Source organism: Pavona decussata, unplaced genomic scaffold (genome assembly GCF_977016875.1).
Source record: "Pavona decussata unplaced genomic scaffold, jaPavDecu1.1 SCAFFOLD_286, whole genome shotgun sequence".
Lineage (NCBI taxonomy): Eukaryota > Metazoa > Cnidaria > Anthozoa > Scleractinia > Agariciidae > Pavona > Pavona decussata.
Window position 1 is genome coordinate 1,258,489 of NW_028145687.1, and position 14,171 is coordinate 1,272,659.

General features: G+C 39.2%; 1 protein-coding gene across 7 annotated transcripts in view; it reads right to left on the reverse strand.

The window, feature by feature from the left end:
• LOC146455087 (armadillo repeat-containing protein gudu-like) overlaps positions 1-13,923 on the reverse strand; it is a 34,368-nt gene extending 20,445 nt beyond the window's left edge. Inside the window, exons 1-2 of one of the 7 annotated variants that reach the window (XR_014859087.1) lie at positions 10,717-13,923; positions 9,225-9,275 (exon numbers count right to left, since the gene is read on the reverse strand). Coding sequence is in view for 1 of the 7 variants with exons in the window: in XM_085094694.1 (XP_084950820.1) it covers positions 10,720-13,854 (3,135 nt within the window). In the remaining 6 variants the exon portion in view is untranslated. Of the gene's footprint in view, positions 1-70; positions 158-1,294; positions 1,395-9,224; positions 9,276-10,716 lie in introns of those variants that run through there. The other 6 variants (XM_085094699.1, XM_085094695.1, XM_085094698.1 and 3 more) reach the window with 6 other exon arrangements.
• Between the last annotated feature and the right edge of the window lie 248 nt (positions 13,924-14,171).

Consider the following 14,171-nt stretch of genomic DNA (forward strand, 5'->3'; position numbering starts at 1 on the left):
CTCAAAGCATTTAGAAAGATCAAAGGAAAATAAATACGAGAGAGTGAGAAAGATTGCAGATAAAACGCACGTTCTGCTTGTCACCGCATTTAGTTATAAAAGGCTAAAGGCGAGCTCTATGATTACTGTAAATAGCTCTTAAAATTAAAAGTTCACCGTATGTAACACACCCCCTGAGTAAAAGCCGCTTATTGGCTTATATCACATTAAAACAACAAAGACGCCTAAATAAAATATATATATTATAATTGACAGTTGATATCCACACTTAGCGAAGTCGACGATTGAGAAACTGTTAAATTATCTTGGAACCTTTTAAATTAATTAGAACAAGTGCCCTGGGCCAATATTTACTTGTTGCTATGGCGACAAATAAACCTTACAACTTGTACACGGGGGAAATTTAATAAGCAACTGTACCGCTGAGTAAAAAGACGTTCACGTAGAGATTTCGATGTATACCGCATTTCATTCTTTACGTTTCGACTAAAAAAGGTGCCAAGTCGTAGACAGATGCCTTTTAAGTTGGATACCTGTAAATTTGTTACTCTTTTGTATGCATTTAAATCAGAATCTGACTGATTCGTTCGATATTAAAACTTCTTTTAAATTATCAAACAAAAAACCCCAGATTAATCAGGCATTTTATAGTCTTGCAAGGGGCATATTGAAATTGCACAAACTATCTGTGTTTTCTGTAATTGGCTGTCATTAGGCAACTGTTGACGAACACGACCTGTGTCGACATCGCCCGGCGATCGGCGATAGCCGAGATAAATGTAATCTTTGATAATCTTTGTGGTAATATTTTTATATTATTCGTTAAAATATAACTGAATGATGGAAACAGTTTCCAAGGTCCCAAAACCTTGCATAGAATCTGACGAATTCGCTTTGCTAGATTCCCAGCGGTTGTAGTAATTTATATGATATCTAGCTAAAAGAAGGAGTCTGAATCGTAAGCTTGAGCCGGCGACAAAAATGGTATATACTACTCACTTTAATCGCTGGTTAGTAATGTATACGTTAGATTGATAATTTTTAAACTCGATCTCAAGATCATACAGTTTCTACCAACAACATTTCATGAATCTGTGACTGCATACATGAGCTTACAGCGACTGAAACTAATTTTAAGGATCGTAAGACGGAACATTAAGCGATTAAAGAAACATACATTGTGTTTAGGTTTAACAGGTCTTGATTTTGCTTTTGAATAAAACAGAATGAAATTATTGTTATCAATTTCAGTAGGATGCACTGAAAATCGTGGTATAGAGAAAATACTACCTACCTTGTAAAGAGAACGAAATCTTCTGAGACAGTTTATCTTGTGTTAGAATCAGGTACTAACATGGCGCGAAATAAGTAACATGCACCGAACCAGCTGCAAAAATTTTATAGCTTCGTTTGTGTATTTGTGTTTAATTTAATATTTTTATCCAATTACATCTATTCATTGCCAACCGCAAATAGAGACATTGATCCTTTTGTTTGGTAGAAAAAGGTTCTAAAAGATTGATTTAGGACTAATCGTATGTCAGTAGTTTACAAATGCAAATTCTTGATTGAAATGCTCAGTCCAGAGAAGACAATCGATAAATCAAATTCAACAGAATTTAAATTCGTCGTTGTAATTAAGTGCTCTGTTTAGTTTGATTGTTTTTTTTAATGGAAAATTAACCTCCATGTCAATCGGCTTTGTTTATTCGAACGATAGAAATGTTTTAGATTTTTAATTAAGTCATTTTGTTGCCCGCAACAAAGGAAGCTTTCCCAATCCACTTAGAAAATTTGTTTTTTATTAAAAGGAAGGAAATTTAGACAAATGAAATTACGATTCTGATGCCATTTATCGTGGATTTCTCATTAAATAACTTTGCTCATTAACATTTGAAGTTTTTAAAGTTGTGACGGAGTATTGTATTGTCAACTTGTTCAGTATTGTGTAACTTTGTAGAAATTACAAGGATTTATCGTTAAGAGTAAATTTAAGACCTGCCTCATGGGAACGAGATAAAGGTTTAACTTCACTACAAAAATTTTGAATGTTTTAAATCGTCACATTGGCCAAAACGTTTGCCTCTATTTAATATTGAGCGAACTAAAAATTTTGAAAGACGTTCGGATTTTCCTTAAAATTTAACTTTACATCGCACGAAAATTCGGCTTTGATCACTTTTGATTCGAATCAAAGGTGTGACAAGGTTGGTCTGAAACAAGCGTCCAAGCAATCATATCAAAGGCCTTAGTTGCAGTGTTTAGTATTAATACCTTGAAAAAGCATCAAATGTACCTCTGCACAGGTCGAAGCCGCATTTGAGAACACCTTTGCTCTTCCTTTGGTAACAACCAAAGGTGCTGATTACCTTTCACTAAAACCAAAATGGCATTAACCACCTATGACACTTCGTCAAAGGTTTAGCAAGCTTTTACCACCTTTCACACTATGACAAAGGTGAGTGGCATAGGCGATTTCTCGCCGTGTCAAGAGGGATTGAAAATCTGTGGAAAATTATCGGAAACGTTCCGGCGTGTGATCTCCGGATGATCTTGGGAAATTTTGAAGATCTTCGTAAATCTTAGAAAAATCGTTAAAGTTTCTGTTTGGAGATTATGATGTTTAGAATTCTTCTCAAGGAAAAAACATGGCAAGTTACAAGAAAACAAAAACAAGTTTGAAGCAAAAAAACAAAACAAAAAACAAAAAAAACAAAACAAACAAAAACAACAACAACAACAACAAAAAAACCCAAAAAACAATCGTTCTATTTCGGCAACACGACTGTTTTCTTTTTCTTGCTGGGTCATACCACAGATAGAATTTAAAAATTAATAAACCGTGTTTAAGGAAAAAAAGAAATTAATGCAATATATCGGTTAGAAATACAGAAGAAAACGTTTACACAAACAATGTAAGTTTAACACAACATCAATCTCTTTCACAATGTAAGTATTATTGCTCGCTATGAAAAAAATTTTACAACAAAAATGATCCATTCATGATTCATTTATCGATCATTTCTGTTATAATATTTTGTCCTTTTGTAAATGGAAGTTATAGTCTTTGTGATGTTGGAGTTTTTGAGTCCATTAATGTTGAGTGCCTTAGAGGGATAATGCCAGCAGGTTCTGAGTGCCTTCAAGCTGTTAAATATGAAATGCAAGATTTATCTCCTGGGCCCGAAAAGCGTTTTTTATCGATTAGTGTTTGTTTTCGTGTAAACCAGCAGAATATCCTTATTAATCTTGTGACATTTCAACGTTTCAACTTTGAAAATTACTAAAAAAATGAATTTCTGGTAACAAACATTGATTGAGCACCAAAATTTTTTTTCGCTCTTGAAATATTTATCCGCGTTTTAAGGAATGCACGCTTGACCAGATTTGTCTGTTCGGAGTGCAGAGATTGAGGGAGGGTAGGAAATATACAGTCATTGCTGCACGAAGTGATTCGCCCTCTCTCGTTTTGTCCTCTCACAATACATGGTTTTTCCCAAGCGCGAGTTTTTTCATCCATTATGATACATTGTTAAAAACTGGATCATTGTATATGCAATTCCAGGGATTTGATTGGTTTAGCGGTAATAGTATATGAGCCACTATATCATGCCCGTAAAATAGCTTAAATTGTCTTCTAGTTGTTCTTGTGAAGCGAAATCATCAAGATCTAGCAATATTTCTTGATTGTTCTTAATAAAACAATTATTTCTCTCGCGCTTGTTGGATATGAGATGATTATGGTCATCTGTCATCTCATATCCAACGCGCACTCGTGGAATAATTGTTAAATATAAAGCCCAAGAATAGTTTTTTCCTGGACGCAGCTGAGTCCAGCCAACGACAGAGAAACAACCAAGAGAGAATGAAGGTAAGAGAGGTAATCCCCCATATAGACCCTATTCCCATCGTAATCCCTCTGAAGTTATTTTTAGGCGGTATCGATTTTCTCGCGGATAATGTTACCTCGCGCGTGACGTGTCTTTCACCGTTTTCAATTTTACAACGGCTAATCACAATCATACACTTCCATAAAAGAATTTTTTTCTCGCGTTACTTCCAACGAATCTCTAAGAAATACACGTGATTTGAAAGCTAATAGAATGTAGATTTGAATGTCCGAAGAGATTTTAAACTCACTGTGACAAAAATATCAAAATTTTCGTGCCGCGGTTGTGATCTTTAGACTCGTCTGTTCAATCGCGGCTTCACTTCAAATATAATGTAACACTCTTCCATATAAAAGCTAGGATTTGTTTCTCGCCTTTTTTTTTAAAGAATCTCTTGGCTACATGCGTGATTAGAAAGCTAATGGAATGTAGATTTCAATGACCAAAGGGATTTGAACTCAGTGGGATAAAAATATCAAAATTCGTGCCGAGGTTGTGATGTTTATACTCGTCTGTTCAATCGCGGTTTTGACAGCTAAATGTAACACTCTTGCATGAATGAAGATTTATTTCTCGCGTTTCTTCCAACGAATCTCTTAACTACATACGTAATTTAAGAGTAAATAGAACATAGATTTCAATGACTGAAGGAATTTTGTACTCACTGTGATAAAAATATCAAAATTCGTGCCGGAGGTTGTGATGTTTATACTCGTCTTTTCAATCGCGGCTTTCAATGTTTCGACAGCTATTAAAATGTAGCACTCTTGCATGAAAAAAGATTTGTTTCTGGCGTTTCTTCCGACGAATCTCTTAACTACATACCTGATTAGAAAGTAAATAAAACGTAGATTTCAATGACTGTAGGGATTTTGTACGCACTGCGATAAAAATATCGAAATTTGTGCCGGAGGTTGAGATGTTTGTATTTGTCTGTTCAATCACGGCTTTCAATTTTCGCAAGCTAATTGTATTGTAATATTCTTGCATAATTTCCGCACAGCTGGGCTCTAAAACAAATCATGCCGGAGCGATTCTTTTCCAATCTGCGTTGTCCAAATACAACCACTTTAAACTCGCATTCGCCCACAAAACATATGCAGGCACCGCTTTCTGTATGCATGTTCCGCCATTTTGTTTTTAGATCAATTCGCGAAAGACGCGTAGCATTGCGTGGGCATCGGCTCAGCTGTCAACGCGGGTAAAATTCAGGATATATGATTGGCTATCACCTAACCCTCTTGGGACACTGGATCTCGCGGGAGATCTAAAAATAACTCCAGAGGGATTACGATGGGAATAGGGCCTATATGGGGGATTACCTCTCTTACCTTCATCCTCTCTTGGAAACAACCGAATACCACATCAGAAGTGTGTCTGTCATAAAATGTTAAAACAACGTTAAAGAAACGACTTTATTTCTCGAAAAGCTTAGGAACGAAAATGGGCAGGTTGGAAGACTGGGTCAACTAAGAAAAACTAAAGAGATTTTGGAAAGCGGAGATGCCAGATTATCCAGTGATTGAAAACATAACAAAAATACAAGAATATCAGTTGTTCAGCTGGGAAGTGGCGACTCATCAAGAACTCCAGCTAAATGTAGAAAACAGTTTTCTTGACGGATATTTCACATTTAAACTGACACTTTTCAATTGCACAGGTGTCGTGAATCCAAAAGCAAAGTAAACATTTTAGCCAGTCAGATGAAAATAACACAGTGAACCAATCAGAACTCCAAGGAAACAGACGTTAGTGACACCAAGGGCGGGAAACCGCGAAAATGGCGCGAATTATTTTTTCAACCATTCACAGAGCGAGATTCTTCCGTCTTGCGCCTGCATGTTCTCAGCCGGAACTGAAAGATCTTGAATCCTGTTAAACAGGAAATTAAGGTGTCCCACAAAGCACTGCGACCTGGCAACGGATAATTGTCTTACCTGTCGTTGTGTAAACATTACTCGTTTCTGTTTATTAAATCTCTTAAACGTCCGTAAAGCTAGATTTGATTTGAATCATGATCTTATGAAGCAAATAAAGATGTTTACAACACAAACGTTTAATCCCAATAGAATATGTTTGCCTTTCAATAAGGTTCGTTGTCATCGAAGCTATTTGAAGATTTCTCTTCAACTTCAGTTTCAAATACTGAATGTTCCGTTTTACTGGTTTGTTCTGGTGCGGACCTTAATCGCAAATATCTGCAATTTTTAATGGCTTCAATATCCACGGGTTCTTTCTTTGCTGAGGCCATTTGTAGTTGAGTAGTTTGTAATTCTTTCAAGTCCTTCTCAACGTGTTTGTACAAAGGTGGAAAGTAAAATGGTGAACGTGGTAATTGTGTTTTCTCATCAACATGAACGATCGTCGGATGTTTTTCTTGTGCCTCTGCGGGGTGCCATTCTTCCTCCTCAGCATGTTTTTCAAACTCTCGTTCTTTCCTCCTTGCAATTCGCCTCGAAAACAGCTCTCGTCGCTCCTTTAAAACCAAATTAGTCCGCACGAAATCTCTCGTCTCGAGCAACAGCCGTTGGTTCACGTCTTTTCTTTCGCGTTGAATTTGCTTTTCCAATCTTTCATATTTCCTCTGTTCCGCTGAAAACGAGTTGTTGAATTTTTTGTGGGTCGAGTTTTCAAGTGCTGGTAATACAACTTCGATATCAGATCTTGAGAATATCATTTCGCCCCCTGGTAAATACTGCATATCCATATTCGCCAATGTTGTTTTCCTACTCCTAAAATTTTGACTGAACGTTTGACAAAGAACCACTGAAGGCGAATCAACACAAACGAATTTATGCTGACAACTAACCTAAACAGAGATAATCCATCTTTAAGATCGACTAAAAATGTAAATAAATTTGAACCTCTGCTAATATTTTCGTTTCTTAATTTGCAGAACGTCTCGACGAACGAACTGTCAGTCTCGTAATGCTGCGCGCGTATTTTGCATATAGATTGAAGAATTTCCATTAAAATCGAAGTGCCAAACCCCCTACGGTCACTCGTTAAAAGCAGTAATTAAATCTTGCTCGACCATTCAACGGTATCAATCTTTCAAAAAGTAAAATTTATATCCATATTTCTTTTAGTTGAAGACGAATTACTTGTTTGCTTACAAAGTTAATGTCGACAGAAACTTCAACACACGCGCTGACAAATTTATTAATAAAGTGGATATATTCCTCTTCAGTCTTGCTAAAAACCAGCTGTTATTTTGTTTTGTTTTGTCCTTTGTTATGAAAATAATCTGACGTGTGTTCATCCTTTCAGCGAGAAAGATAATTTCCATTTTGTTGTTGGTGTTTTCCTCGCGACGAAAATTAAAACGAACTTGATAGAATTTCTTGAAATTAAAAATTGCCCTCACAATCAAGTTGACGTACTCAATGTGGCTCTTGCTTCCGAGTAGATTTGACATGAAACAATATTTAGTGGATTCATCCGAAAGCCTTGAAGCTCAGTACTTTTATGCGATGTTTATTTTTCTGTCAATATTTAGAGAAATTAATTTGCAACTTTTTCTGCCGTTTAATTTGAACTATGTTGTGTTTTTTAACAAAAGCTCAAATTCAAAGCTTTTCCAAAGTGGATGTTATTCACTAAACGCAGATGGTAACTAACAGGAAAAATAAAATCGAATAAACACATTCGCAATCTTCTCTAATCGCATTTCTGTACCGATTGGGTTAAGCCGCATTGCACAGCTTCATCTTTTGCTCGGGCGAGAACCACGTGTACAAAAAAACCGGTTTTGACATTGACGTCAATTCTGTGACGTAATCGAGAGCTGATGCATCTGGGCGCTCACTGCCTTTCCGTTATTTTATTTTATTTTTTATTTTTATTTTATTTTATTCTATTTTAAGTTATCTTAGGAATTAGTTAACGAATCAATAATTAGCTATGAATAGCTTTTGCAATACTGTATTTGTTATAGTCATGCAAATAAAGCTTGTAGTTGTTGTTGTTGTTGTTGTTGACGCTTTATAATCGTGTCAAAGAACCTCAAACATTTTAACCCTAACCTCTAATTCCAACAGCAAGCTTGATACCACACCCAATGCTAAAATAGCCGAAGTAAACGCTCAGCAAGCGTCTTGTTTGTTAGTAACATTTGCCACCGAAAATCGCTATAGCCTAAGCGCATGCGTCTCCTATTTCTTAAAACGTCCCCATTTAGTCCAGCCTATTTCCGTGCTCAGCTCTTCTGATAGTACAAAGTGAGTCCCCACCGACAGTACTTGAATTTTGCTATGGACCTCTTCAACGTACACCCAACACACTTAAGCACAGACGTTTTTGAGCCACGGACGGAAACCGGAAATTGATTTTTTCCCTTTTGGAGCGTTTTAACGCCATCACAATTGTACCGTCAAGCCACAGACGCCAAAACAAGAGCCTTCCCCACCCGCGGTGAGGAGCAAAATAACCATACCAAAAAAGGAAACATTCGACTTCCAGTTGCCGTCCGTGGCTCACGAACGTCTGTGCTCAAGTTCCTAAATATCTTTTCACAAAACCTTATCGTCCACGGTTGTTGCTTAGACTTTACTTAAAGATTGCTCCAGATATTTCAAAACATAGGAAAAATGGACAAACTGTCGCTTGGATAAAAAAAACAACAACAACAAAAAAACAATAGAGAATAGACTGAAGACGGAATGTTTGAAACGAAGTTTTACCTGGGGTGGTGCGTAACTATGAAATCAGATCACTGAGGAAATACGAAATTTTAAATTCGCTTGCATCCTGGTCTACTGAGAGACTTTCTTCTTCTGCCCTTACCTTCACTCTAGAAAATCTATAATAATTTTAGTCTTTCGTCTCACAAGTTTAAGTATAAATCGTAATATATGCTGCATTATCTATCCTCTCATTCTATTTCGTATTCAGGCAATTATATTGTGTTTTAGACGTAGGTTTTGTAGAATTTCTTATAGAATTAGAATGATGTATTCAAGCACGCCCCTCTCGGAAATCAGCTTTAGTTGATGAGCGTGATTTCCGCTCGTTCTTTCGTTCATTCATGGTCGGCCAGTTGCTTTACCCCTCCGAGTTTACCTGAATGATTACCTCGCTCGCTCGCTCGATTATCTAGAGCAAGGCTGCTAGCAGTCTACTCATACAGTGTCTAAGAAGCAATTGAAACAATGGAATAATTCCAGCCTCCCGTACCCAGGATATATTTGTCCTCTCCCAAGTTTTCGCTCACCAAACGATCCAAGGTGGCGGCTAGACGGTCGAACGGATGGCCCGACGATTTCAACACAAAGAAATAGACTAAAAATTAAAATTCCCTTAGTTTAACCTAGACAAAATATCAATTTTACTTACCTGACATACTCCTCGCCACACCCTCCCCTCCCCTCATGGCACTTGAGGGAGCTAGGATGCAAACAGAAAAGTAACAGGTGAGAAACCCTTCATCTTGAAGTTTGTATAGTCCTTCAATTCGAGGTTTTGTACACATAGGCGCTAAACATCTACCTTCAAGTCATCTGATAATCCGACAGTGAGTTATCAAGTTTCAAGAAAGCTGGGCTTGTTACAAAGCGCGACATAAAATTTACAATTTACGCTGCAGTTGTCTGCGTAATACCTTCTTACTTTTGTGAATATTAAATATTAAATCTTGAATATTGAATAAATCTTAATATTGAATATTAAATCGCACTTTTCCTCTTCAAAAACGAGCTGTGCGAGCTATGACAAATTCTAATCACCTTGCACCTTCTGCACCTTTATTTGCACAATTGAATATCCTAGATATTTTTAAAGTGAATTCCCTTTATATTGCAAAATTTATGTTTTTCTATCACCAACATTTGCTGCCTTCGCCCCTTTTAAATTTATTTCCGACTGGTGGTCAAATTCACAATTATGATACTAGAACCTCAGCTCATTTTCGACCTCACACCTGCCGAACTAATATGTAGCGATTTACTATACTCTATAGAGGGCCAAAAATGTGGAATGCTTTGCCATTATCAATTACGTCTTCCCCTAGTCTATCCACCTTCAAAAGAAAGCTTCTTGATTTCCTCAGTTAATTGCATGAAACGTCCGACTCTGTTATGTCTTTATAGTCTTACCATCGTATGTTAAAAAATCTCAATACAATGTCTTTACTGGTCTAAAAGTCCTAACATATCTCCGAGGAGACCTCTCAGTATAAGCTCGGGGGTTTCTTGAGGTCTCCTCCCCACTTCTTACTTCTTCTTTTACTATTATAATTTACTCTAAACTTATGTACAATCCTAGTCTATTATTCATTGTAACTTTCTATGTTTGTATGTCGTGGTGAATAAATAAATAAATAAATAAATAAATAAATAAATAAATAAATAAATAAATAAATTGTCCAAAATTAGCTGGTAAAATTTTCAGTGGTTTAACTTTCGCAAGCCTTTCTTATAAATTTCGATTAGGGAATCGCCATATAAATATTGAAGCAGGCAGACAGAGTGTACCAAAGACACCTGAAAACCTAAGATTATGTTTTTTTTTGTCAGACAAATGAAATTTAAAATTAATATTTACAAACGCATGGACTGTAGACAAAGTATGTTGTTCCAAAACTGATCTTATGAGTTTAAATAATTTTAGATAGGTAATGCCATGTATAGATATGGGAATACCTTAATAAATTTTTGTTGTTGTTGTTGTAATGCACAGAAATAACAATAATGTTTCCAACGCGAAAACAAAAGGTTTAATGTGTTTTATAGTGCTACAAGGTGTTATCAAATTTTTGCGACAGCGTGTTCAATGCGACAACGCGTTATTAAAATTTGCTAGAGTTAAATATGGATATTCATGCACTCACCAGCTAGTCCAGCTGCCCCTCAATGTGTGCCATGAGTCCAAGCTCCTCAACGGTGTACAACAGTCCAGCGCACGCGTGGCCATCAGTATCAGAAATAGGGCCACTGGCTTCTTCGTAAGAGGCCATGCTCTGTGGACTGTTGTCATCCATTGCTGAAGTGAATCTTCTGTGAGATTCGACGGTTACTTTTCCTGCCATCGTTTTGTCAACGTTTCTCTCAATCGTTGTCACGAACTTTCGATCCTCGGTATCATAAATCCCACCAAAACTGCTACTCTGACTGTGGTAAGAGCTACGGCTGACACCCAAAGGTACAGCGGCTCTCCTGTTGACTGTCATGCGTAGATTGTTTGCGTCGAATGACTGCTCAACTTCAGAAAGTTCCTTGGAGTCGTATCCATTTCCTGAACTAGCATGAGCATATGCGCTACTTTGACTGTTGTCCGTATGTACAGCGGCTTTCCTATGAGCTCCCACGCCCGGAATTCGCGTGTCAGGTGCCGGCCGAACAAAGATAATGGGCCGCCTTGATTTGCCCTTGGAGCCCGTAGGCGGCCGCGGCATTGCCCCGTCTACTGGACAGGAAGGCGAAACTGCATCAGAGGAAAAAGCCGATGACGCCACTTTAGAAGACCTTACTGCCATGGGTCTCAATGCGTCTCCATTGACAACTGAGCAGGAACTGTCGCAATACCTTGAGTCAATACTAGAGTTGCTAGGCCTACCATAAGGGGATTCAGAATTTCGTCCACTTCTATCAAGAGGCGGAAGCGCTGTAGACCTCTTAAACTCTTTGACACGTATCAAATTCGCGACCGGTTTCTTGGGGTGCATCAGCTCGCTCTCCCTGCAAATACTTCTTAGCGGTGCTGTCTGCTTTCGGCAAGAAGCAGCGCTAGTTCCCAGAGAGAAACTCAAAACTGACTCTGGTTTTTCTGAGGTCTCGGTAAATGCTTTAGCCATCTCAAGGTCTTCTCTACGTATCGGTTTCTTTATGATTCTTGTCTTTGGGCGTGCCCCCGATCCAACACTCTGTGGGGATGTCTGGTTAAGAGTCATATCGTGATCATCATCAGTTTCGTTTCCCAAATCGGTGTACTTCTGTCTAAGGCGTGGTATTGCGTTTGCACTCTTTTCTGCATTAACAACAAAATCGCGCTTGGGATTCCTTGTCTTCGGTCGAGGCGCCGCGCCGTACCAGTTCAACTTCGCAGCTGGCATCTCATCGCCAAAGACAGTCTCTACATCCATCGCAATTACTTCTTCTGCAAGCTTTCGTGTAGTTTCAGAAAAATTCTTTTCGGGGCGCGGAGGTCCATCAGTAACAGTTAAATCACACTTGGGATTACTTGTCTTAGGGCTTGGCATTTTACCATCTGTGAGTTTCTGGATACAGGTACTTGTAGGGTACGCCCATTGAAGGTGCAGACGGGCTTCAGGATTAGACGAAATCGAGTCATCTTGTACGTGGAATTGGAGAATATTGACGGTGGTTTTCGAACTTTGCTGTTCTCTCTGTGGCGCTGACTGAACACAATCATTTCCCAGGTTTGAAACCGCGCTGGATCTGGAGGGAATAACTTCAGGCAGTGGAATACATTCTACACCATCCTCATCCTCCAACTGTGGTGTATTCACAGAATATTGTTCTGGGTGCGCTGCTACCACTGAGTTAGAATCGACCGTTTCACATGATTCAACAGTAGGGACTTCTTCACTCAAGATGTACTCTATTTCCGTCGTCGCAACTTCTTCATCCATGTTCAAGTCATCCACGATGCTTGTTACGGAATCAATTTTAGGAATTTCTGGCGTGGAGGAGATCTCCGGCCTCTGGAAATCTACACTAGGACTTGCTTCGTGTGTTTCTTCGACAGCTGCGATTTCATCGTCAAGGTTGCAATCCACGTTCTTCTCCAAATTGTTCTCAACGGGTTTATTTGGTTCCGCTGTAGCGATGATGTCCTTTGATACATGGCTTTCTTCTAGCGATGTCACTGCACCAGCGTCTAGTCCATCTAATTCCTCAGCGGGAATGTCGTCGTCAAAGATATAGTCGATGTCTCTCGCCAATTGGTCATCCATCTGCGGTGACAGTGTGCCAGCGATAGAAGGAGTTGACGAGGCAGGGGAGTACAGTTTCGAAACCTCTTCATCCGTATACTCAAATTCCGAGGATGGTGTTCCTGCGCTGTCTGTCTCTTTAGGTAGCGGTGCTGTATCAAGGATACACGGTACGACTTCTTCATCTTGTTTTCCCTTCACACCATCTCGCCTGAGTATCTCCTGTATCTCCTGTGCCACTCGCACGTCTTCTTCATCCATTGGCTGCATATTACTTCTAACATTCGCTGGCACTGACACAGATTGAATAGATAATGGCACACTTACCGCATCGTCAGCTTCAACCTCTTCTTCGATGATCCTCACGTTGTGCTTCCATCTCCCGTTCATTTCCGGGCGTGCATTCGCCGCTGAACTGCAAGCACTGGGTCCAGCTGATCCATTGGCGCATGCGTCATCCCGCAGTACATACTTGGCTCTGGTAAAATTCTGAGCTGCGCTCGAGCTCGATGGTGCTGCGCATGCTCCTCTGAGATCATCTTCATTCGGGATTTCTTGAGCTATAATGCCGTCGATGTTGTCAGTCAGCATGATCTCGTCTTTATATCTCGGCTGACGCATCGAATCCTTCTTCTTCAGTCTTGGCACTCCACCGCTGTAACCAGGACTCGCCTCCGCCACTCTTAGTGGCTCTTCGTCTTCATCGGAGGACGTTGATTGCGACGAGGATTCCCCCATATATCTCTCCTTTTCCCATATTGCTCTGTCCAGCTGGATGTCTATTCTTTGTTTTTGGCGCTCAGCCCAGATGGGCAGCGCACCAGTATTTCTGGTGAATCGTTCGTTCAAAGGTTCTGCGCTCGGCCACAAATTTGTGAAATCAAATGGCGAGCAAGGTTCTGTAAGGTACTTCGGCCTCGCGACATTGTGCTTGCACGGGTTTTTACCTTCCGCGGAAGGCAGTGAACTCGTTGAGCTTTCTCCCGAGCTATCGGTCCAGGCCGTTGACTTCCTTTTTTTTCGCTTCTTCTTCTTCTTTTTCGGTCTTACGCACGTGGAACAACAGTTTCCCATTTTTCAGGAAAATTTCACGGTTTTCTCACGAGCGTTCGGCAACACAACTTTGCAAACGAAAGATCTGGTTTGGTTTGAATTATCTTTCATGACGCTTGAACAACGTAACGTTAAATATGAATCAGAATCATAGAACTGCGCGCGCAAACGCTTCGCTCACAAGAATGGAAATTAGAATAACAAAACCGCGTACACATAGGGAAATTTCCGCGCTTTTTTGCCCTATAACCACTTAAATCAAAGAACAAATTCTCTTATCTTGTCCCCATACTTTTCTTATTAAAGTACTGGGGAGAAGTTATTAAAATATCAAGAAA